We start from the raw sequence: 26,820 nt of genomic DNA on the forward strand, positions 1-26,820 counted from the left end.
AGGATGAAGATTTTTTACCTTCAAACCCTCAGGATGCAGCTCACCATGGAACCCCCCCCCCCAATACTTACCCAATTGCGATCTAGCATTGTGCACGAGAGCAGCTGCTCTCCCAGGTCCCTGCATCCTCATTGGCTCCTGCTGCTGTCAATAACCACCAGTGACGAGGGAGGAGGGGTATGGCTCATCCCCATTCTGTGTGTCGACACAGAGCGGGGCTCAGGAGTGAGCATGTGCGAGTGTCCCCCATAGCAAGCACCCTGCTATGGGGGCACTTGGAGAAGCGCAAGAGCTGGGAGTGCTGGTAGGGGGCCTGAGAAGAGGAGGATCAGGGCTGTTCTTTGCAAAACCACTGCACAGATCAGGTAAGTAAACCATGTTTGTTATTAAAAAAAAAACCTTTAATATAAGTTTAAGGGAGGGTGATTAGGGTGGTAACAGTGTTACTCAAACCATGTGTTTTTACCCCCCCCAAATAAAAGTGTAAACATACTTTTAGCCATTGACCTTTAAAAAGTATGGAGATTAGGACTTCTGATGTTTTCCTTATCTACAAATTTCTTCCGGGTCAACACCCAGGCAACTAGAATTTTCCAAAGAATGTCAGCAAAGGTAGCTCCCATATTTCTATTATAATAGGGTTGCTTTAAAATTTACCAGCTGTAGATTCCGGGAGGAACCCAGAAGCCAAAAAGAATTGCTCTTAGAATATGATCACTTTTAGAGGACAAGGAATAAAGGAGACAAGTGCAGAAATAAGGAAGGCTGCATGGATGGATAGATTGATGAAAGGGGGGAGGAAAGGGGGGCGGCATTTCAGAGCTCCTGCTGAAAAGGTTAATTGCCTGGCAGTCATGCTGATCCTTTAATACGATGGACCCTGAACAATCATACAGTATGTAGCTTTTAGATATAGTTGCTCTGGATATTTGACACCATTGAAACAGCATGAAATCATTCAACTAGGATTTTCAGAAGTCATCGATGATAACTCCTATATTTCTCCAATGACAGACGATACTATACAATATTTGATATCTGCAAACACCACCTTGCGGTGCAACTTGCGCTGTGAGAATCTTGAGGGGGAACTCCATGCCAAAATGGGAAAAAAAACGTTGTTCCAAACCAGGCCCTTCGGGTCTTATATGGATTTTGAGGGTAGTCCCCCCCAAAATCCATACCAAACCCTTATTCGAGCATGCAGCCCGGCAGGCCAGGAAAGGGGAGGGAACGAGCGAGCCCAGACCCGAAGGGCCTGGTTTGGAACCTAGGGGGGAGTCCCACGCCGTTTTTTTTCCCATTTTGGCGTGGAGTTCCCCCTCAAGATTCTCACAGTGCAAGTCGCACTGCAAGTCGGATCATCCTGATCTGACTTGCGATGCGCCTTCCATTCAAATCAATAGGCTCCCATAGTGAACCATTGATTTTGAATGGGGGAAAAAAAAGTATAAACGTGGCTTAACGCTGTTTAACGTTATTCAGCCTTTAGCAGTGTCAGACGTTTTTACAGCTTGACGCTGCAGCTCCAGAACGCACTGGTCCTATTTTTTTTTTTTGCAGCTATTAAACGCCTATGCCACTTGGAGCTCCTAAAAGCTCTATGTGTGCATGAGGCCATAGAATAACATGGATGGGCATTCTGCAGCTGCAAAAAAAAAAGTCTGACGCTGCTAACAGCAGCTCCAAAAACGCCCTGTGTGCATGGGGGCTTAAGCTCACACCTTAGCACAGTACAATAAATGTTTAAAAACTTTTAAACAAAGTGTCCGTGCTACCTCCCCAGCAGCTTATACTTAACTTTTGTATCCCATTCTGTTCCGTCCCCTGAAGCTTACACAGGACTATCTCATGTGACAGTGCTGGACCAATCACCAAGCACCAGCAATGTCACATGCTATTCCATATCTTGCAGTAACAGATTTAGGCTGGCCACACATTCAATTTTCTTTAGATTTACCTTCAACTATATAGTATCCTGCCTTATAGGATACAATTAAAAGTGCTGTTTAGTTTTGACCTCATATTATATAGATTTTGGTAAATCTAACAGAAAATTGTACAAGAGAATTGAACATGTATGGTGGCCAGCCTTACTTTGCTCCTGGTAGCTTCCGAAGTAGCAGAGACTGCTGGCGGACATGCCTTAAAGTGACCTTTTTACTTGTATTGCATGGCCATGGTCCTTTATTGAGTGACAGAACAACAGAGCTATTCTCTAAATATTTTATTCAATAATTTAGCAAACTACCAAGTGAAAAATTGTGCTGCGCACATAAAATTTTTCCAGCATGTGATCTGCCAAGAGCCTGTCAGCTGTTCACATTAAAATACAGAAAAAAGTTAATTAAAAAACAGATATGGTGCACAGAGCTCTCTTGTGACATCTTTCTGCATGACACATATTCAGAATGTGTTCATTCCTAACATTTCTGTCTCATATTCACACCACCCTATTGATATTTTTACTCTTTCTATTTTCAGAAGTCCTAATCTTGGTGATAACATCAGCACACACGTGCATGAATTCCACTCTGATTCTGACAGTCAGTGACAGACACCTCCATTCATCAGAACACAGCAAGAAATCTTCTTTAATTAATGAAGGTAATTATGTTTTTTTACCAGGCGGCTATGATTAATTCCCCGAGGTTTGCTGTGCGACGCACAGCGTTCTACGTGTGTTTAGATCAATATAAACCCTTTTCAATTTGTGATGGTGTAAAAAGCATTACCGATGCAGAAAGGTCTACCACTGAACGTAATGGTCTGATTAATACCTGTAATCGTTTTAACCACTTACCCCCCCGGAGGATTTGGCTGCTCAAAGACCAGGCCCTATTTTGCGATTCGGCACTGCGTGACTTTAACGGACAATTGCGCGGTCGTGTGACGCTGTACCTAAATGAAATTGACTTCCTTTTTTTCCCACAAACAGAGCTTTCTTTTGGTGGTATTTGATCACCTGTGCGACTTTTTTTTTTTGCGCTATAAACAAAAAAAGTGCGACAATTTTGAAAAAAATAACAATATTTTTCACATTTTTTATATGAAATTCCCCAAAAAAATGTAAAAATCAAAATTTTTTAACATTTTAGGCCAATTTGTTTTCTGCTACATATTTTTGGTAAAAAATAATCGCAATAAGCGTATTTTGATTGGTTTGCGCAAAAGTTATTGCGTTTACTAACTACGGGAAAGATTTATGTCATTTTGATTGTTTTATTTTTATACTAGTAATGGCGGCGATCTGCAATATTTTTTACGGGACTGCGACATTGCGGTGGACAGATCAGACCCTTGACTGACATTTTTTACACTTTTGGGGGTACCAGTGACATTACTACAGTAATCAGTGCTATAAATATGCACTGTTACTGGAAAAATGACACTGGCAGGGAAGGGGTTAACTTTATTGGTGATCAAGGGGTTAATGTATCCCTAGGGGCATGTTTCTAACTGTGGGGGGGGGGCGTGGCTAGTGATGTAACCACAGAGACATACGATCCTACATATATTCGTATAGTCTCTGCAGTTACACCAGGGAGAATGACCTGGTTTACATCAGCCGTCTGCCTTTCTCCCTCTCCTGAGCGGGATCGCGAGTGGCCGGCGGACATCAGAGCCGCCGGTCACACACACGGGGATGCCCGTGAACGAGCGGGGGCGGGAGCACGCCTCCGGCGGCGCGCGCTCGCCCCTACAGGCTCCTGGGCGAGCGAGTCGGTTTGCCCAGGAGCGGCTGACTGCCGCAGTAAATATACTGATGGCAGTCGGCAAGTGGTTAAAGGTGAATGGAAGTTTACCCAATAGTCCCTGTTCATAATCTGTAAATGAAAGTGTTAAAGGAGGCTTGATGGATAATGAAGATGCCTGCTTCTGATCAGAGAATACCAATAAATAAAGTGGAATTACGGCCCCCCCATAAAATAGGGTGCAGAGCAGTGCTGCTACTGCTTGTTGAATTGTGCTTTTGTATAGCTTTTTACCAGGTCTCCAAAAGCATTTATCTACAACCACAATTCCAATAAAGTTGGGACACTGTGTGAAATATACATAAAAACAGAATGCAATGATTTGCAAATGTGATAAACCCATATTTTATTTTTAATCGAAAAAAACGAAACAAAAAAAAACATATCAAATGTTTAAACTGAGAAAATGTACCATTTTAAGGCTCCATGTACACGGGACGCTGGAAATGGCCGTTTAGGAGCAGTTGGGCGTTTTTTTCAGAAGCCCCTGAATGCAGCTCCATGTTATCTTATCTGCCCATGTACACATGGTCGTTTACAGTCATTTGCAGGCAGTTGCGTTCAGGGACTTTTTTTAGAACGCAATTATTTGCGTTCCAACGTGTGTTTCCCGACGTTTCAAAAGCAGAAACGCGGCCGAACGTGACTAAACGTGACTGAACGTGATGAACCTACGTTCAGCCACGTTATAAGTTTTTTTCTTCCATTCAAAATCAATGGTTCCCTATGGGAGCCTATTGATTTGAATGGAAGTCGCACCGCAAGTCGGACTTGCGGCACGACCTGCACTGTGAGAATCTTGAGGGGGAACTCCACGCCAAAAATGGGAAAAAAACTGCGTGGGGTTCCCCCCCAGGTTCCAAACCAGGCCCTTCGGGTCCGGTATGGAATTTGAGGGTAGCCCCACGCCGAAAAAACGGCGTGGGGTCCCCCCCAAAATCCATACCAGACCCTTATCCGAGCATGCAGCCCAGGAAAGGGGAGGGGACGAGCGAGCGGCCCCACCCCCCCTGGACCACACCAGGCCACATGCCCTCAACATGGGGGGGTGTTGGTGCTTTGGGGCATGGGGAGCTCTGCACCCCCCACCTCAAAGCACCTTGCCCCCATGTTGATGAGGACAAGGGCCTCATCCCCACAACCCTGGCCAGTGGTTGTGGGGGTTTGCGGGCAGGGGGCTCATCGGAATCTGGAAGCCCCCTTTAACAAGGGGCCCCCCAGATCCCGGACCCCCTCCCTATGTGAATGGGTATGGGGTACACTGTACCCCTACTCATTCACCACATAAAAGGCAGTGTATGGAAATAACGACAGGAGACGTTTTGGAAAGTTTATTAAAAATCTTCATTTGGCTCTTCTTGTCTTCTCCTCTCCGGGGTCTTCTCCTCTCCGGGGTCTTCTGCTCTTTTGCTGTCCGCTCTTCTTGTCTTCTCCTCTCCGGGGTCTTCTGCTCTTTTGCTGTCCGCTCTTCTTGTGTTCTTCTCTCCGGGGTCTTCTGCTCTTTTGCTGTCCCCTCTTCTGCTGTCCTCTCTTCTTTTCTTCTCCTCTCCGGTCTTCTGCTCTTTTGCTGTCGGCTCTTCTTCTTCCTCCGGTCCTCCTGCGACGACGTCTCCGCTGATTATGCCGGTCTCCGGTCTCTGCAGCTTATTATATAGCCATTAGGGGCGTGGCCCGATGATGTCATCGGAGGCCCCGCCCCCTCGTGTCACAGAACACGTCATCTGTGACATGAGGGGGCGGGGCCTCCCAATGACGTCATCGGGGCCACGCCCCTAATGGCTATATAATAAGCTGCAGAGACCAGAGACCGGCATAATCAGTGGAGACGTCGTCGCAGGAGGACCGGAGGAAGAAGAGCCGACAGCAAAAGAGCAGAAGACCAGAGAGGAGAAGAGGGGACAGCAAAAGAGCAGAAGACCCCGGAGAGAAGAACACAAGAAGAGCGGACAGCAAAAGAGGAGAAGACCCCGGAGAGGAGAAGACAAGAAGAGCGGACAGCAAAAGAGCAGAAGACCCCGGAGAGCAGAAGACCCCGGAGAGGAGAAGACAAGAAGAGCCAGATGAAGATTTTTAATAAACTTTCCAAAACGTCTCCTGTCGTTATTTCCATACACTGCCTTTTATGTGGTGAATGAGTAGGGGTACAGTGTACCCCATACCCATTCACATAGGGACGGGGTCTGGGATCTGGGGGGCCCCTTGTTAAAGGGGGCTTCCAGATTCCGATGAGCCCCCTGCCCGCAGACCCCCACAACCACCGGCCAGGGTTGTGGGGATGAGGCCCTTGTCCTCATCAACATGGGGGCAAGGTGCTTTGAGGTGGGGGGTGCAGAGCTCCCCCTGCCCCAAAGCACCAACACCCCCCCATGTTGAGGGCATGTGGCCTGGTGTGGTCCAGGGGGGGTGGGGCCGCTCGCTCGTCCCCTCCCCTTTCCTGGCCTCCCGGGCTGCATGATCGGATAAGGGTCTGGTATGGATTTTGGGGGGGACCCCCACTCAGTTTTTTCGGCGTGGGGCTACCCTCAAATTCCATACCGGGCCCGAAGGGCCTGGTTTGGAACCTGGGGGGGAACCCCACGCAGTTTTTTTCCAATTTTTGGCGTGGAGTTCCCCCTCAAGATTCTCACAGTGAAGGTCGCGCCGCAAGTCGGATCCCAAAAAATGCCCAAAAAAATGCCAGCTGCAAAAACACACCTGGGCGTTTTTTATTTGGCGCTGGCATTTTTTTGGGCATTTTTTGGGGTTATTTGGAGGCAGGCAAAACATCTGAACTTCTGTATAGGGGTATATATATATACACACATATTATATGTATTTTACACTTACACATATATAGGTGTTATAGGAGCGGAGCCATATTGGTGTTAATTATTTAATTAGCGCAAGTATAGTGTTCTGCTCCTTTCACACCTATATATGTGTATGGGTATATATACATATAAGTATGTGTGTATATTTACCCCTAAACAGAAGTTCTGATGTTTTGCCTGCCTCCAAAAAAATGCCCAAAAAAACGCCTGCGCCAAAAAAACGTCCAGGTGTGTTATTGCAGGGTTTTTTTTGGGCATTTTTTTGGGTTCTTTGGAGGCAGGCATGACATCTGAACCTCTGTATAGGGGTATATATACACACCTACACATATATAGGTGTGAAAGTAGCAGAACACTATACTTGCGCTAATGAAATAATTAACACCAATATGGCTCCGCTCCTATCACACCTATATATGTGTAAGTGTAAAATACATATAAGTGTGTGTGTATATATACCCCTATACAGAAGTTCAGATGTTTTGCCTCCCTCCAAAGACCCCAAAAAATGCCAAAAAAAACGCCAGCTGCAAAAACACACCTGGGCAGTTTTTTTTTTGGCGCTGGCGTTTTTTTGGGCATTTTTTTGGGTTCTTTGGAGGCAGGCAAAACATCTGAACTTCTGTATAGGGGTATATATATATACACACACTTATATGTATTTTACACTTACACATATATAGGTGTTATAGGAGCGGAGCCATATTGGTGTTAATTATTTAATTAGCGCAAGAATAGTGTTCTGCTCCTTTCACACCTATATATGTGCAGGTGTATATATACATACATGGGTGTGTATATATACCCCCTATACACATGTTCAGATGTCATGCCTGACTCCAAACATGTCCTCAAAAAATCCCTATAAATGCCTGCAGCCAAAAAGCAGGCTGACAGGCGAGAAGCCATATCAGTGCTCTGAATGTGACCTAAGAGAAACAATCTTTTCTCTATAGTGGTCACCCTGACATGGAAGGGTTTGGTCACCCTGCCATAGCAGTCAGAGTCAGTTCACCCTACACTACATTACGGTCACCCTGGCACTTAACACTTTCCCTACAGAAACTAAATTTTTGCATCTAACTAAAGTGGAAAAAAGCACTCTAACTACACTAGATATCCCTTTCCTCACACTAATAAATGCTAAATGACACTTTTGAAGCAAAATTAACAGAACTGCTTCCACTCTCTTCCATGTCCCTGTATTACAATGCTAGGAATTTGCCGGGGCTATCTTATATACTGGGGGGCGTATTCACTAATGATTGGCCTAGGGACCTCCTAGTCACTCCAATCACATTCCTAGCATTCTCCTGCCCCCTCAATTGGCTTTTACTAATGGTTCTGGTCCAATCACGGGCTTTTAAAGCCCATTTCCTGTCCCATTGCATTTTGGTCGGTTCTGGTTGCCGAATTCCGAACTTTTTCAGCAAAAGGTTCGGAATTCGGCCGAACCTCAAACAGCCAATGTTCGGGTCGAACCGATGGTCGACCTGAACCGTTCGATCATCCCTAATCCATAGTTGCCAAAACGAATGTCAAATTTCAATTTGTCTGACCACAGAACAGTTTTCCCTTTTGCCACAGACCATTTTAAATGAGCTTTGGCGTTTCTGGATCATGTTCAGCTACGGTTTCTTCTTTGCATGATAGAGCTTTACCTTGCTTTTTTGGATAGCATGGCGGACTGTAACAGATTTTTTGGCCCAAGTATTCCTGAGCCAATGCAGTGGTGTCCATCACAGAATCATGCCTGTTTTTAATGCAGCGCCATCGAAGGGCAAGAAGATAACGGGCCTCAAATAGTTTGTTTCAGCCTTGTCCCTTGCTCACAAAGATTTCTTCCGATTTCGAGCCTACTGGTCAACTGTGCCAAATCAGGGACCATGAGTGTTAACTTACCGGATGTGGTGCAAATGAGTCTTCTGGCTCAGTACTCGTTTTCATGGCAAACTGCGTAACTTCCCTACCTTGGGGTTGAATTGACTCCCCAGATTTAGTGGCTTTATAAAGCAAACTATCCAGCGCTCTTTAGGAAATTGTTGGAGAATGTGGGACCCTATAATGGATGGATAGAATCGCCTCCATAAAGATGATAGTATTGCCCAAAATATTATACTACTTCAGAACCTTATCTATTCCAGTACCATTGAAGACATTATGGCAATTCCAAAAAAAAATAAAAAATCTTTAATTTTATCTGGGGGGCAGTAGATTGGCTTGGGCTACAATGTATGCACCCAATTTGGTGGGAGGCTTGGGGGGTCCAAAACCTTCAGAAATATTACACTGCAGCTCAACTCACACAACTATGTCAAATACACTACAACCACTATAGGCCAGACTGGGTGTCCATAGAGGCCGAAGCTTGCTCCCCATTACTGATAGACTTGGTGCTCTGGCTTCCCTCAAAATATCGAAAGGCCATTCTGTGCCCTCACAAACTTCCACTCTATTGGCTTATGGGACTTGACACAGACAATGGTCTCTGCTCTTCCCCCACTCTTGTAGCATCCCTATTTAAAAATCCTTAATTTCCGCCAGGTATGAGACCGGCTTTTTTTAGATAGTTGATGCATAATGTGCTTTATCGCATAGGACACTTCCTTGACCATAGAGATGTACGCCCTCTTTGTATTTTTTGCAAGTTTTGCAGATGCCCCCTTAAATCTACAACGAATGCATCATTTGTGTTCTCTGCAGATGGAAAGCCCCGGTCTTGCAGTTTGAACACAGTTTGAGAACAGATGTATACAAGAGACTCTTTAGTGAGGTTGCATCTCCATGTTGTACAAATCCTTTTTTCCCCTTTGTCGAAACTTCTTTCCAATTGCTTGGGAGAGGGACTTGGGCATCACTCCTGAGTTGGAGGAATAGCGAACCTGGACTACACGCATAAATAAGAGCATTATGAATGTTGCCTTGATTGAAGGAGGGTACAAGGCATTTGCAAGATGGTATTTAGAGACAGAAAGCCTCTCTAAAATGTACCTGATTCATCACCTCCTGCTTCAGGGGCTATGGCCAGGTGGGCTCTGTTGTCCACATATGGTGGACCTGCTCCAAGGTTCAGCATATCTAGGTACAGTTTAATTCCTTATTGTACTCAGTCATCTTGGGTATCATTAATAGAAAATCCTGGATCCACACAGACTTTAATATATTATATGTTTTTGGTGGCTAAAATAGCTATCGCTACTGCTTGGAAAAGCCCTATGATTGATTTGGCTTTATAGAAGCGAAAGCTTACTTGGATCATGCTGCACGAAAAAATGGTTAGTGTCCTATGGGATAAACAATCCCTGTTTGAAAAAGTATGGTCCCCTAGCTTTCTTACCTGCAAGTACCGGACACTTACGGTTGACATTGGCCTATTGGGCGGGCAGACTCCTGGACAGGCATGTTCTCACTTTTTTACTCTTTCTCTTTTTCCCCCTGTTTTCTATCTTTCCTCTCCCTTTATTGGAACGATTTATCTTTTGACTCCAGTACATTATTGGTCCTCTAGCCGGACCTTTACTCTTATGATTTCTGTCTAGGTTCTACATGTGACAAACAATTCTACAGAATATATAGCTGATACATTTATTTATTTTTTGTTACCACTCTTTGATGTTCACCTGATAGATATATAAGTCTATTGTTTGATGCCATAGGGGTTCTTATATTGGCTAAAGTTAATGTAGTTCCTCATACTCACTTATGGACTTTACATGAGTTCATGGTTGAACCCCTCACTCCTTATATATGTTATTGTCGCCATTGTTTTCACACTGTCTATGATGACAGTTCTATTTTTGTACTTTGTTACCCTTCAATGCTTTATTGTTTTTTAAAATCTTAATAAAAAGATTGAAATAGAAAGTGTACTTCAAGCTCTTCCTTGTTGGTGCCAGCTTTTTGTTGCCCTGCCCCAACTTTTTTGAGACGTGCTGCTGTCATCAATTTCAAAATTACTTTTTTAAATGGTACATTTTCTCAGTTTAAACATTTGATTTGTTTTCTATTTTCTATTGTGAAAAAAATATTGGTTTATGAGATTTGAAATTGATTGAATTCTAATTATACGTAGATTTTTTTACAGCATCCCAACTTTTTGAAAACATAGGAACCTTAGAGAGGTCATGGACAAAAGAATGGATCTACTGCTTAAAAGATCCTGATTATGGGGAATCTGAAGCCAGCTATGGCAACTACCTGCATTGCTAGAAACCGGTGACCCTGCCTGGGCACCTCTATCCTCAATATATTGTTAGCGGTCACAACGTACTCAGAGCTGTCAATTAGGTGAAACTTCACAGCAGCCTTTCTCAACCAGGGTTTAGTTGAACTTTATGGTTCCCCTTGAGTTTCTTGAGCTGTGGCTGGTTGATCTCCCATTTGGTGGTACTTGCAGAGTTCCAGTGCCAACGCCTCTTGGTAGAACTAGCTGCAGCAAACTAATGATCAATTTAGTTGTCTGTAACAGTGGTATTGTGATAGAAGAGAAAAGGTGTTGGTATATGGTTGCTACCTGTTAAGGCAAATTTCTAGTTGAAAAGCCAACTTGTATAAAGTGCAAAAACTTAAGTTCAAATCAGAGTATTTCCTCAATACTGTTATTATCTTGCAGTAAAGATTTTACAAGAGGACAATGATATCTGATTATATTTTATAAAGTGCACGTGCCAAGTGAATTGTGGATTGGGCATATGCCGATGCCCTTACAAAGTGCTATGTGCAAGTGTAGCCAAAGGCTATAAATTGAAATAACTAAATAGTGCCCAGTCGGTGGTAAAAACTTTATTAACTTATAAGGTGCTTATAGTATTTTTTTCAATGATAACCCATGTTGGAGATATATATTTAAGTTTTTGCACGTTATACAAGTTGGCTTTTCAACTAGAAATTTCCCTTAACAGGTAGCGCCATATACCAGCACCTTTTCTCTTCTATCATTTCTGTACCCTCGTATTCTCAAGGGTAGGTTGGTGGCAGCTTACACCTGTAGATAACATTTACATACACCATAGCGCTGGTCACACTTGATCTTTAATAACAGTGGCATTGTGACCACCACTGTAAGAGGGCATTCTTTCCACTGGCCATCAATGTTAAGGGCAACTTTACCACTGACCCCCAAAGAAATGGTTTTAGCAGGGGTTCCCTGAGACCTTAACAATTTTTCAAGGGTTCCTCTGGGGTAAAACAGTTGAGAAAGGCTGCTCTATTGTGTTCCCCCCTCTCTCATTCCCCAGCAGTCACATAAAAGTTTATATTGGGAGGTCAGTGGAGGTGTGGATTTTTTGAGCCAGTACAGACAGTAGGTAGACACTCTTAGAAGAGGAGAGGGCTATGCCATGAACGCAGATATACAGTGCCTTGCGAAAGCATTCGGCCCCCTTGAACTTTTCAACCTTTTGCCACATTACAGGCTTCAAACATAAAGATATAAAACTGTAATTTTTTGTGAAGAATCAACAACAAGTGGGACACAATCATGAAGTGGAATGACATTTATTGGATATTTCAAACTTTTTTACAAATAAAAAACTGAAAAATTGGGCGTGCAAAATTATTAAGCCCCTTTACTTTCAGTGCAGCAAACTCTCTCCAGAAGTTCAGTGAGGATCTCTGAATGATCCAATGCTGACCTAAATGACTAATGATGATAATAGAATCCACCTGTGTGTAATCAAGTCTCCGTATAAATGCACCTGCACTGTGATAGTCTCAGAGGTCCGTTTAAAGCGCAGAGAGCATCATGAAGAACAAGGAACACACCAGGCAGGTCTGAGATACTGTTGTGGAGAAGTTTAAAGCCGGATTTGGATACAAAAAGATTTCCCAAGCTTTAAACATCCCCAGGAACACTGTGCAAGCGATACTATTGAAATGGAAGGAGTATCAGACCACTGCAAATCTACGAAGACCTGGCCGTCCCTCTAAACTTTCAGCTCATACAAGGAGAAGACTGATCAGAGATGCAGCCAAGAGGCCCATGATTACTCTGGATGAACTGCAGAGATCTACAGCTGAGGTGGGAGACTCTGTCCATAGGACAACAATCAGTCGTATACTGCACAAATCTGGCCTTTATGGAAGAGTGGCAAGAAGAAAGCCATTTCTTAAAGATATCCATAAAAAGTGTCGTTTAAAGTTTGCCACAAGCCACCTGGGAGACACACCAAACATGTGGAAGAAGGTGCTCTGGTCAGATGAAACCAAAATCGAACTTTTTGGCAACAATGCAAAACGTTATGTTTGGCGTAAAAGCAACACAGCTCATCACCCTGAACACACCATCCCCATGTCAAACATGGTGGTGGCAGCATCATGGTTTGGGCCTGCTTTTCTTCAGCAGGGACAGGGAAGATGGTTAAAATTGATGGGAAGAATGGTGGAGCCAAATACAGGACCATTCTGGAAGAAAACCTGAGGGAGTCTGCAAAAGACCTGAGACTGGGACGGAGATTTGTCTTCCAACAAGACAATGATCCACAACATAAAGCAAAATCTACAATGGAATGGTTCACAAATAAACGTATCCAGGTGTTAGAATGGCCAAGTCAAAGTTCAGACCTGAATCCAATCGAGAATCTGTGGAAAGAACTGAAAACTGCTGTTCACAAACGCTCTCCATCCAACCTCACTGAGCTCGAGCTGTTTTGCAAGGAGGAATGGGCAAAAATTTAAGTCTCTCGATGTGCAAAACTGATAGAGACATACCCCAAGCAACTTACAGCTGTAATCGCAGCAAAAGGTTAACTTAAGGGGGCTGAATAATTTTGCACGCCCAATTTTTCAGTTTTTTATTTGTTAACAAAGTTTGAAACATCCAATAAATTTTGTTCCACTTCATGATTGTGTCCCACTTGTTGTTGATTCTTCACAAAAAATTACAGTTTTATATCTTTATGTTTGAAGCCTGAAATGCTGCAAAAGGTTGAAAAGTTCAAGGGGGCCGAATACTTTTGCAAGGCACTGTAGATAGGGGCTGTGCTAGAAACATGAGTTCTAAAGTCTTATTTGCTAGCAAGTTACAAGTGAATACAAAACACTGCAGGCAAATATTTAAAATACTTGATCTTGTGCTTTCACCTGTTTTTTTTTTTTTTGATGACAGGGTTTTTTTTAGGAGCACTAAAAGGTAGGTTACCTTTAAATATCCCCTTAGCAAATATATTAGGGTCCATCAACTATGCATTGTATTATTACAAGTGTATTAAAACTATGCATCATCCAATTTTAAGGTGATACATTTATGGAACTATATCTAAACTCAAGAACAACAATATAATATGTTGCAGACTACCAATCCTTAGATGTAATGCCTGCATTTGTTTTCCTCTTTTTCAGGCTAAGTGCATTTTCTGCAAGTACTGAATAATACCTGTGGATCTTGCCAGTCCTTATAACTTCCTGTGGACTGAACTGTAACCTCAAACAACGATATCAGCTTTCCAGCTATCTCTGTGGACTACAGGAACACCACCAACCCATGTAAAAGTGATTAGAGAAAGCGGTTTTCATGGTTCAAATCAGAGCTGCTCAGGGTGGCAACGCTGCTCCTTCACAGATACAGTATAGTTAGTGAGTGTTGCTAGACTAGGCCAGGAAGTGCATTACTGGCAGAATCACCAGGTGAAAATAAGGACTGGAAAGCTGCAATATATTATATTTTTGTTTCCAGGTTTAGATAAATCTTAAGGCTATCCGTTAATATTCAATAAGCTGGAAACACATTTTAACACAAAAATAGAGATGTTTCATAGCTGTGCTAATGTGCTACTAAAATCACTAAAATCACTATTAATTAACTGTTATGAGTCACATTGTTAAACAGATTTAACAAATGGTTGACTACGGCAGAAGTTACTAGCAATAATCTATAGGGAGCCATACAATAATGGATGAGATACTCTGTGGCAGCTTAAAGTGCTCTGGTAATCCTTTTTCATGTTTTCAAAACCTACAAGTATTGTAGTTTCCTCCTAAAAAACATTTTGTTTTCAGATTCCTTTGTTAAAAGGGAATATTGGTCCTACTGTACCTCTCTGGACGTTGGCTTCCCACGAAAGAATTCATGATTAAGAGAGCTGTGAGGGGGGCTGAAGCGGGGTTGCAGGAATACACAGCCATTGGCGACTGCTTCCAAGGGTGCAGGACCTTCATATGGGAAGCCAAAACCTATAAAGAGCTAAGGAGAAGAAATGCAAAGTTAATGCACACATACAAATTATCACCATGCAAAAATATGTATGCTGCGAGACCAACTGGAATTTTAAAAACAAGTCTTTCAGCAAAATCTCTAAAATTAAAAGGAAAGAGGTTGGGTGCTATAAGAATATCTGAAGCATGATAACCAACCCTCTGCTTAGACCTGAAAATGGCTATAACAAGATCTGTCACAAACACAGGAACAGACAATATTTGGTAAAATCTTACTAAATATGAGATTTTAGTAACTGAGTTTACATCATAAACCCAGGGAAAACTGCGCTTGGTGTTAAATGCAAATGAAGGCTGCTGCTCTCACTATATCTGAATACAAGATAAATATTAACTAAAAAACAAAAATTGGTACGTTGACTCTTTAAATCAGAAAATAAATATACTGTAATTTATGTTAAAGTGCTAAACCAAAGCACTAATATAGAAATAAATTCAAAATGTCATGATATCTCCCATATGATAACTAATGTGATCTGACATGATATGCTTGTGTTAAAGTGCTAACATGCAAATAAATTTATACCACAAAATTCATGACATTGCAGACATCTTATATATCAATGAACAAAAAATCTTTCACCAAAGTGCTAAAGTGCATAGATTCAGAAGGTGAATTAAGTCACAAAATTCAAAGTATGCTGTGAATGCATGATGTAAAGGAGGTAGATCAAAACTTCATTCACTTTTATTCCACTGATGCTGTATTACCAACAACACACCTCTGAGTGAGAAACCACCACCGTCAGAATAAAATGCTTACCAGAAAGTAAGACTCCATATCATAAAAGGCTACCATGATCTAATTCTCCACTTATCCCCAGGGTACCCGGTTTGCATCAGATGGTTCCAGCTTAGACAGCAATAATAATCACCTCTCTTGGGCTTTTGTGAATCCAGTGGTACCACACCAGTTATTAAAGAGTCTTTAAGAATTCAAAATGATAGCTTTAAATAACAGACTTCAACACTTTGAGAGCATGGGGGTATAAGCTATCTATTTGGTACTGGTGCTTTATTAAACTTTATTTTGTCTACATGTTTCTGGACCATATATCCGTTTTGAGTCACTGTGATTCTTTCGAGGCTGTGTCAATACTATCCCCAATTTTAGAATTCGTAATTTTCTTTTTTTTTTTGTATACACAGAGCTGAAGAAGGTATTCAATAAATATTGCCTTGTAAAGGGACTACATGCTCAGACCTTTTTACTATTAAAATAGTATATTTAAAGAATTTTGGGGGTTTGTCCTACTCTCTTCTGCAACCTATAGACTGGGGTGTGGTGATAGATTGTGGACCAAAGGATCTTAAGGAGCTGGCCAGGGGTTTCTAGTAGAGCAAAGATTTTTCACCAAAAAGGAATGAGAGGGAGGCAGGAGAGCCCTTATAGTAGTGTAGCAGGATTTCCAGGCATTGGGCCTGACGTGGGTCTGCCATGGTCACCGATAACATTAACAGTCCATTTAAGCTGAGACAATGAACAATCTGGCATCTTTGCTCTGTTTTGTTTATTTTATATGGGGATGGGAGAAGGGAATGAGTGGGATACTCCTCTGGCTCAACTAGGTACAAATCGGGACACTTTGTGAAAAATGCCTTTCAGCGCTGACTTGACGCCAGCTGAATGCCGACCAATGCTTGCTGGCGCTTGAAATCACTGACTTGCTCGTATTGTACTGAAGACTGACTTCTGACACTCTGGTTAGCTCAAAAGTCCTTGACACTGCTCCCTCCAGTCCTTCCTGGCTGAGGTAGCCTTTAGTAACACTGCTGCTGCTGCAACTCTTAACACTGTACACTGCACGGCCTTCCTAGTGTGCAGGTAAAGTCTCCATTCAGGGTGAGTGTGGACGCTCCCTATGCCTTGAGCATTACAATCCTGGGTGCTCTTAGGGGGTTCCCAGGTGGGTGAAAAAAGTAGTAAAAAGAGTTAGCACAAGAAGGACCCTTAGGTAGTTTGATTGGCAGAGGCGCCCAATGTAGTTGTTCAAAGGATAGGGAGCGACCACACTCACCCTGAATGGAGACTCTACCCGCACACTAGGAAGGTCGGGTTGCTACTTTTTCAGTTCAAGGTGATAAATCCACTTGGGGAATATTATTTATTGGCCACTAGGTGGAATGTAGAGCTTATGGCAGTGATGTAATTTAGGTGGATCACGTGTAGCTGGATGGGTGGCTATTTGTGCTGCTTATAAGTAGAATATGTTCCACAGCTGCACTCCCTGTGGAAGGGGAGGTGCATTCCAAGCCTCAGTTTGGTATTGGGCTGCTACTGCCTGTGTCCCATATAAGCAGCACAAACAGCCGCAAGAGTAGTCACTAGACTCAGTATTGTTCAGGAAACGTGAAACCATTTCTCCTTTTTTCTGAAACCTCATCCAAACACTAACAAGCCCATCCTGCAAACAGTACTTTTGAGTTTCAGTAAGTCTTTTACACAATACACCATACAAAATGAATGTTTAGATTGAGCCATAAAGTTTGTTTTGCAGCAATACAGAGAGAAGCCACAATGAAACATAAATAAACGGCTTTTCTATGATCTAATAAAAAAGATGAATAGTAAAATAAAATACATTTTAATATCCTTGATTACAAAAGGTTAATCATCTACAGATTGAATAAACCTTTCTATGTTTAATGTTTCTAAGATGCATTCCCTGCCAAGAATGACCAAAGAGCTCCGGGAATAAGCCATTAATCCCCTGGCCCATAAAAATGTGTGGATGAGAGTAAAATACCACTCAACCCCAAAAATGAAAATTTAAAATTCCATTTATTTGATTTATTAAGGACGACATAGATCTTTCATAACCATTAAAAGGTCATTTATAACCTTATGTTTATCTGTAGATCGTTAGATGTAAACCAGACTAAATCTATTACCGTCACCTGTGTTGGACTGAGGTAGTTTGATTGTGGATTGACCTGGAGCAGTGCTTTGTTCTTCAGACTGAACAATCATGGGTCTTGTATTTAATCACTTGACCTCTGGAAGGTTTTATCCCCTTCATGACCAGGGAATTGTTTGCTATTCAGCATTGCACTACTTTAACTGGCAATTGTGCAGTCATGCAACACTGTATGCCAATGAAATTTATATACAGTAATTTTTTTCACAAAAATATAGCTTAATTTTGGTATTATTTGATCACCACTGGGTTTTTATTTTATAAACTAAAAAAGAACAATTTTTTTTAACAAAAACCTCATATATTCTACTTTCTGTTATAAAACAAACAAAAAAAACAAAAAACAAAACAAATTTCTTCATTTAGTTAGGCCAAAATTTATTCTGTTACATGTTTTTGTAAAAAAAAAATAAAAAAATCCCAGTAAGTGTATATTAATTTGTTTGTGTGAAAGTTATAGCGTCTACAAACTATGGTATATATACTGGAATTTACATAGCTATGATGCTATACTGGTAATGGCGGTGATCAGCGACTATAGTGGGACTGTGATGGTCAGGTGGACAATCTGGCACTAACAGACCCTTGCTGATAGGTACACTGACTGACACAGTAACACTAATGATAATACTGTACACTGTCACTGTACTAATGGCACTGGCTGGGAAAGGGCTAACATCTAGGGGCAATTAGGGGTTAACTGCATGCCCAACAAGTGTAATATGTGGTTCCTCCTCCTCAGGTCTTCCTCGAATTGCTATCATTTGAATGCAGAATTACACTCACCTCTGCTCCAATGATGCAATGCCCATGAGCTCACTTTCCAGCACTGACATTTTCCCATTGTCTCCTACTGGATTTGGGATCTTCAGCCATTTATTGGCCTTGCTAAGATGACACAACTCCCATACATGTATCTTGGAGTTTATTCATTCATACTTGAATTGTACCCTGAGTTGCACATGTATGCAGCAGATGCCAAACTTGAACACTGAGCTATACAGATGTTTTTGGAAGTAGGAATGTAAAATTATTTTATTGCAGACGCAACATTTACATTTAAAAAAAAAACCCAAAAAACGTTTTTGGTGCTTAAAGGGATTGTAAATGCAGAATTTTTTTTTTTAATCTTAATGCATTCTATGCATTAAGGTAAAAAAAAAAACTTCTGTATGCAGCAGCCCCCTTAAAACTAACCTGAGACCATCTTTATCCAGTGATGTTGCAGGAGTTTCTCAGCTGCCCAGGAGTCCCCTCCTCATTGGCTAAGACAGCAGCGCGACACGCTGTCAAACTTCAATCAAAGTCAGTCAGCCAATCAAGGACGAGAGGGGGTGGGGCTGGGTCATGGCTACGTGTCTGAATGGACACAGGGAGCTGTGACTCGGCTCGGGTGCCCCCATAGCAAGCTGCTTGCAGTGGGGACACTCAACAGGAGGGAGGGGCCAGGAGCACCAAAGAGGGACCCGAGAAGAGTAGGATCCAGGCCACTCTGTGCAAAACCAAGTGCACAGAGCAGGTAAGTATAACATGTTTGTTATTTAAAGAAAAAAGAAAAAACGAGTGTGGAGGGTGCTTAAAAAAGAGTGTGGAAGTAGTAGTTTAAGGATTTTTTTACAGGTTTATTTTAACTGCAAAATTAAAGTATATCAATTGTATTTCCTCAACTTTTTTCATAGTTTTGGATGGAGTGTAGAAAGGTTAGGACCTCTATTAGATTGTTGTTGCAGTCTGCGTCTCCGCTGGGGAGAGTCACCTTCTCTTTTTGTCCTGTCACCATTGTCAGTGGCACAGATGGTGATGAGAAATCCAAAATCTTAGTTGTCATCAAAACAGGTTGTATTCCCAACAAAGGAAGTAAAGAGAACTCTTCACGAGACAGCAAAAAAAGAAAAAAAGAAAAAAAAAAAAAGGAAAGTGACAGCAAATCCAACCAATCTATGTGCTATCCAGAATTAAAACAGTTGTTTTGGTCTTAGATATACTTTAATGACAGGGAGATCCAGGACATGGTGTGCTGTTGGTGTGCTGTCTGGCAGGGTTGACTGGATCACAAGACTGGCTAACCAGAACTACAACTCATTTGGACAGATAAACCAATTGGAGTAAAGTTTTAATGTGTTCATAAGAGCACTGTATTTAGCTTTAAAATAACTCCATGATGTCTCGGGTTGGCTGAGTACAGTGGAAAATCTGTTCTCTTCACCTGTTATATAAATAACCCCGTGGAATAATTCTGTCTGAAAGTATTAGTCCTACGGAAAGATGCAACAAAGCAGTCACATATTGTGTGTGAACAACCAGCTGTTTTCATGAAGTCAATCTACCAAACACCCAGCAGTTTGTTCTGAAGAGCTAATGACTTACTTCCATATGCCATTGGGATACTATTGTATATTTTTAAAAAGCGGCAATTCATTGTTATACGATATCGGTGAAAATGATCTTTAATGCAACTTCCATGTTTCATATGCTTGTTGTTTAATATTTTGACAGTTGTAAACCATACATACATTTTTTACATTCTTCCTCTTATCTGTATTCTATGCAATGTCAACAAAACCTGATAAATTACTGCTTAACCACTTGCTTACAGGGCACTTTCACCCCCTTGCTGCCCAGGCCAATTTTCAGCTTTCAGCGCTCTCACACTTTGAATGACAATTGCGCAGTCATAAAACACTGTACCCATATGAAATTTTTATCATTTTTTTCACACAAACAGGGCTTTCTTTTGGTGGTATTTAATTAGCACTGCTAAACAAACAAAAAAAGACTGAACATTTTGAAAAAAAAATGCTTTTTTTATATTTTGTTTTCATATTTGCAAACAGGTTATTTTTCTCCTTCACTGATGGACACTGATAAGGGTGACACTGATGGACACTGATAGTCTGAACTGATGGGCACTGATAGGTGACACTAATGGGCGCTGATAGGTGGCACTGATGGGCGCTGATCAGGAGGCACTGATGAGGCTGAACTGATGAGTAGCACTGATTGGCTGCACTGATGGGCACTGAGAGGTGGCACTTATAGGCACTGGTAAGTGACACTGATGGGCACTGATTGACAGCAATGGTGGGTAATGATTGGCAGTACTGATGGGCACTGATAGATGGCACTGGTGGGCACTGATTAGCAGCACTGGAGGGCACTGATTAGCAGCACTGGAGGGCACTAAGGGGACCAATGTCCCTCTAACAGAACCCGGTTAATGGCTTTATTCTTTTCTTCATGCTGACAGCGTGAGAAAAAGAAAAAAGCTGATAACTGGCTCCTGTTCACATCGTGTGATCAGCTGTCATTGGCTGGCAGATGATCACATGGTAAAAGGCCCACTGTGATTGGCCCTTTACCCTACTCTTTGATCAGCCTCAGCGATCACAAAGTCAGCTGTCCACGCACCCCAGGGAAGGGGGGCGCAGGCAGCACGCGAACGGGAGGATGCCCATGTATGCCCTCATTGTAGCATCTTTCGGCTATACCGCGGGCGCCAAGTGATTAAATATACTTGCAGGGAGAGAGGAGTAACACAATCATTCTGTATTTCTACTAACAAAGAATATGTAATGAGCAAATATGGCTGCTCCCATCTATAGAACATGTAGAAATACAAATTATACATTGCAATAAAGATAAACACATGCACTGTTAAGATTACATATCTAAAGTAGATCACATTACAGTATGTATTTGAAAAATGATAAAAATTATAACTTACTTTAGATGCACAATAATACTCATTTCATAAATGCCTAACCTAATCAAGTTTTTTTATCTACGTTCAAACCTCAAAGACAATGAATCTCTCCAAAGCCACACCATTAGACAATACTTTGAAAGTGCACATTTAAGGGTCAGTCCACCCAAAACTGATATAGGAAGTCTTAAACCTTTTGGGTGATGCTGCTGCCCATAGAAGGATTTGTCACTGGCAAACAAAAAAACTTTAGGACAGCCCAAGGTTTAACCCCTCCTACTATGAGCATGTTTCATGTTTTTGCTAGTGTCCTAGGAGGATGGATGTCTTTTTTCAGGATTGCGGTTTTAAGGACTAACTTGTGATTTCTTCCAACAATTTTTTTTCTTCTGCACTCAAGATTCTTCTCTAGACAACTGCTAGTGGCACTGACTCACAACTATTTGGCGTGGTCATCCTTATCTTGCCTTTTGGACTGTGTTGCAACTCAATCACACTGGACTTGATGTTGCGGGTGTGTCTAGAAGTAAACCTTGGGCAGTTTGCGTCGTATGGGTTCCTTTCAGATTGGCTTTGGTTAACTCAGCTGCAGAGAGCTTTCCAGGTCCAGAGACACTAGTATTGCCTCTATGTGTGCCATGTCTCTGAAGACACACAAATTAAGTAGGCCATTCGGGATGGGAAATGGGAGCTCCCTAATTTTTTTGGTTGTTGGGCAGCAAGATTTTTCCCTTTCCCGTCAGCCTTGTTGTGAACGCGGTAAAAGGCTAGGTTCGAAAAAAAAAATAATGAATCCACATATTTTTGCATTTTAATATTTTTTTTTTTACAAGAGCTTGCAGCACACTGCACCCACAATCAGTGGATCAGGAGTGCAATCCCAGGCTCCTGCAAACTGATCTCCCAGCGCTCTCTCCGGACCTTGGTACAGTATTTCAGTTACAGAGCTGGAAGGTGACAGTGTCAATGGTCTACAAGTGCAGTGATCACAGCAATATAGTTCCTTTTGAGAACTACAAGTTTGTCTACCATTGTGGCAGACTGGACTGTGAATGAATGATGTGGCTATGCTGAAGGAGCCCCGCACAGCTGCACCAATTTTAAAGTGACAGTGGCTGTAGAGAAGGAGAATCCCACACGTTCAGTGATGATTTGGGGAGCCATGTCACCTGCTGGTGTTGGTCCACAATGTTTTAGCAAGTCCAAAGTCAGCGCAGCCCTCTACCAGGAAATTCTTGAGCACTTCATGCTTCCCTCTGCTGACCAGCTTTATGGAGATGATTTAATTTTCCAGTAGGATTTGGCACCTGCCCACACTGTCAAAAGTACCAATACCTGGTTTAATGATCATGGTATCACTGTGCTTGATTGGCAAGCAAACTCATCTAACCTAAACCCCATAGAAAATCTGTGGGGTATTGTCAATAGGAAGATGAGAGACACCAGACACAACAATGCAGATGAGCTAAAGGCCGCTATTGAAGCAACCTGGGCTTCCATAACACCTCAGCAGTACCACAGGCTGATCACCACCAGTCCATGCTGCATTGATGCAGTAATTTATACAAAAGGAGCCCCAACCAAGTATTGGTCTAGTGCATTCTATACTGTACATGGACATACTTTTCAGTAAGCCAACATTTCTGTATTAAAAATACTTTTTTTTTTTATTTTTTTATTGGTCTTATGTAATATTCTAATTTTCTGAGATACTAAATTTTGGGTTTTCACTAGCTGTAGGCCATACTCATCAAAATTAAAAGAAAGAAATGCTTGAACTATATACTCATCAAAATTAAAAGAAAGAAATGCTTGAACTATATCACTCTGCGTGTAAGGCATATATAAAAAATATATGAGTTTCACTTTTTGAATTGAATTACTAAAATAAATTAACTTTTTGATGATATTCTAATTTCTGAGATGCACCTGTATTTTCCTATTACCCCTCTAACAATGTACCTTGGACTTCTTGAGCAGCTGCTGTAGGTCTTGTTGGGGCAGTAAACCATGATTTTTGACAAACGCAGGAACTTCAGGGGGCCTCTGGGTCTCAAAATAAACCGTCCCATGCACTTCCATGTACTTATGTAGAACCGACAGAAACTTTTCCTTACCCTGGAATTAAAGGGAATCATTTAATTAGTAGGAGCAGGTAAAAGTCTGTTATATGCATTAAATTGTATTAATTGTATTCCTATCAAAAATCCAGAGATTCTTACACTGCGAAGATCATTTTTTTTTCTTCTCCAAATTATGAATGTGTCGCATGTGTGACTGCATTGTAAATGATATGTCACATACGTCTCCTGTGATTGATGCTTTCCCAGAAAAACTTAAAATGAATCATGCTGAGATAATAATTCCAACACTGAGTATAGTTCTGGTACAGCTCACACATGATCTGTTCCATGTAAAAAAACTGGATTCATTTTATATTGGTTATTCTTTGGCTAGTGATTTAAAGGATATCGATCATGTGAGAAATGCATAGGCTGCATCGCTAAACTTCTGAAAAATGGAGCCACCTGACAAACTGAATCTCAGGCTTTTTAACTAACCCAGAATAAGCGTGCAGATCATGAGCTTTGACCCGACTTGCTCCAGGCCAGTGACACAGAACACAAAGAGACCAGAGGATGACCATGACAACTCAGCAACTGGCATTTTCAGAATTTCTTTCAATGTTTTTTTGTCCAAACCAGTCCAATGGTCTTTCCAAGAAAAAAATGGCCATTTACTGGATTATTTCATTAACTAACAGCTTTGATCCCTTGAAATATGAGTAGCATGTAGGCTTTCTTAGTTCATACCGTTATGAAAGCCAATCACTATGCCTTTGCACCTACTGGATGGAGGGGGTAATGGCCCATTGGCTGAAATATTTCCACATGTCCAACTGCCATCTTAAAGTGTATCTATAACTAGGAACAACACGTAATATGTTGCAGCATACCAATCCGTAATGGTCATAGCTACATTTGTTTTTTTTTATTTCCTTAACTTTCGAATCGTGACCCTGCCAACACATCACTTCCTGTGCTAGGATGAAAACACTTACTCACTGTACTGTATCTGCAACATTATTAACCTAGGATGTCACTATACAACACCTCCTTTTCTCTTCTCTTTACCAAAGGGGAGAGATGTTTTATAGTCCGCAGAGAGAGATGGGAACAATGCTAGCTGATATGAGTGTAGCATGGGCAGAGAGCACAGGAAGTTTTCAAAAAATTTCTGGTAGGATCATCAGATATCGAACAGCTATAACCAAATGCTTTCAATGTCATATTTAACAAAAGGGAGCAAATAAAAGATAATTGTTGGAGTTTTCATACACTTTAATAGTGGTGTAACTCTCCTGACTATCCTGCAGCTTTGTGTGAATCGCAAGAGTCGATTCCTCGCAGGATCAACAGGTATTTCTGTATGTATCTAACAGATATAACAAAATGCTTCCAATGGTATATTTAAAATACCAAAAGGGAACAAATAGAAGAAGTTTATTATTAGGTTTACATACACTAGTACCTATAGTCACAGTATCAATTTGGATTTACAGACAAGAGCATGGGCGGCACAGTGGTGTAGTGGTTAGCACTTTCACCTAGCAGCAAGAGGGCCGCTGGTTCAACTCCCAACCACGACACTACCTGCCTGGAGTTTGCATGTTCTCCCTGTGCCTGTGTGGGTTTCCTCCAGATACTCCGGTTTCCTCCCACACTCCAAAGACATGCTGGTAGGTTAATTGGTCCTGTATAAAAAAAATTCGCCCTACTGTGTATGTATGTGAGTTAGGGACCTTAGATTGTAAGCTCCTTGAGGGCAGGAACTGATATGAATGTACAATGTATATGTAAAGCGCTGTGTAAATTGACAGCGCTATATAAGTACCTGAAACAACAAACAAGAGCCAGAATGTACGTGCATAATATTATTTAGAAGCTTGATATCATACTGCTGTGTCATTGTTCCGGGACTTTATACATGTCGCTCCAGGTGCAATAAATTCAATTATCACAATGTAGGATCTCAAAAACAGATTGCGGTGGTTTGGCCAAATTTTACTTCTATTAAGTGGCCCTTGCTGTTTTGAGAAATGTTCTAATCAGCAATTCTGGGCAACAAGTATTAGTGTTGCATTTTGGAAACCCAAGCATTGGACTGCAGTTGCGCTACAAAGGACTGAGTTTGAATATTTGTATTATTAGGTTTTGTCTCTTTTTTTTCCTTTTCTGGTCAATCTTCACCTTGCTTTTCCTCATTATAATTCTAGACAGCTTGATTGTTTATATTTCTTTCACACTCGATTTGGAGCTTACAAACTTTCAGAGCTTATCAATATTTCAATAGGTGCAGCAGAAAAATGACTGATAGGAGGAAGTAGGAGATGTAGACAAAAGTTCATACCTGCAACTGTGCAATGTCATCAAGGGAGGTGCCAAAAGAGAAAGAGAGGGGTGTGAGTAAATCATAAAATTTGACAATTTTGAAAAAAAAAATGGACTAAGTCATCTTGGAAAATCAGGAAGGTATGATGGGAGTAAGAGATTGTTATAACATCTGTAAGGTTTATTGTTGCCATCTGTATCCCATTGGGGAGATTTACCTTCGCTTCCTGTCCCATAGCCAAGCAGGAAGTGAGAGGAAATCCTTGCAAATTAAAGGAATCTCTTGGGGATCTCCAGCTCACCAGAACTAGTGTCCCTATTGGAAGATTTTCCCTCTATTACTTTTCTGGGGATAACCCAAAATGTGGGATTTTCTTTTACTTTAACTTTGTTAAAAAAACACAAAAAATAGAGAGGGCAAATTTCCCTAAGGGGAAAACAGGCAGCAATAAAAATGAATAGGTGTTGTAATTCATCTTACCTCTATCCAAAACAAAATAAAAGATTTGACTTTAGCCTTTCTTTAATACATTCCAGGTGCAAAATAATGGATTTCATCATTTTTTTTCTAAAGTAGCCAATGCTAGAGAGTAAAAAAAAAAAAGAGTAAAAAAAGCTTGTCTCCTGCATATTGCAGAGTGGAAGCCTTGCTCCCTGTGGGGAAGTATTGGTCTCTCTGAAGAGGTCTGACAAGGCCCCCTCTGAGTCAGACCTATAGCTCTGCAATCAGCAAAGCTCATGTGCATCCCTGGTTTTGAAAACTTGACTCTGACTCAACAGGAGGCATGTCAGATCCTTGTGACATCACTGCTTCACCATAGAGAGCATGGGTCCTTCTCCTAAGCTTCTGGCAGGAAACAGGCTTTTCTACGAAGGCTGTGACTACATTTTTGGGAAATCAAACTGTAAAATGTTGAATATCATTTGTTTTTTGCCTGGAATGTTATTTAGCTGATTTAGATTAAAAGTTCAAAGTAAATTGAATAATTACGTACACGTGTTATTCAAGCAAAAGTATATGTCTTTGTAATA

At 41.5% G+C, this 26,820-nt stretch overlaps 1 protein-coding gene across 2 annotated transcripts in view; it reads right to left on the bottom strand.

Annotated features, from left to right (window-relative positions):
* MGAT5B (alpha-1,6-mannosylglycoprotein 6-beta-N-acetylglucosaminyltransferase B) overlaps nucleotides 1-26,820 on the bottom strand; it is a 300,196-nt gene that overhangs the window by 40,417 nt on the left and 232,959 nt on the right. For both annotated transcript variants that reach the window (XM_082272994.1, XM_082272993.1), the window contains exons 13-14: nucleotides 23,360-23,515; nucleotides 14,598-14,744 (exon numbers count right to left, since the gene is read on the bottom strand). In XM_082272994.1, the coding sequence (XP_082129120.1) occupies nucleotides 14,598-14,744; nucleotides 23,360-23,515 (303 nt within the window). The remainder of the gene's footprint in view (nucleotides 1-14,597; nucleotides 14,745-23,359; nucleotides 23,516-26,820) is intronic.

This window comes from Pelophylax lessonae (genome assembly GCF_965119305.1).
Source record: "Pelophylax lessonae genome assembly, chromosome: 11".
Taxonomy (NCBI): domain Eukaryota; kingdom Metazoa; phylum Chordata; class Amphibia; order Anura; family Ranidae; genus Pelophylax; species Pelophylax lessonae.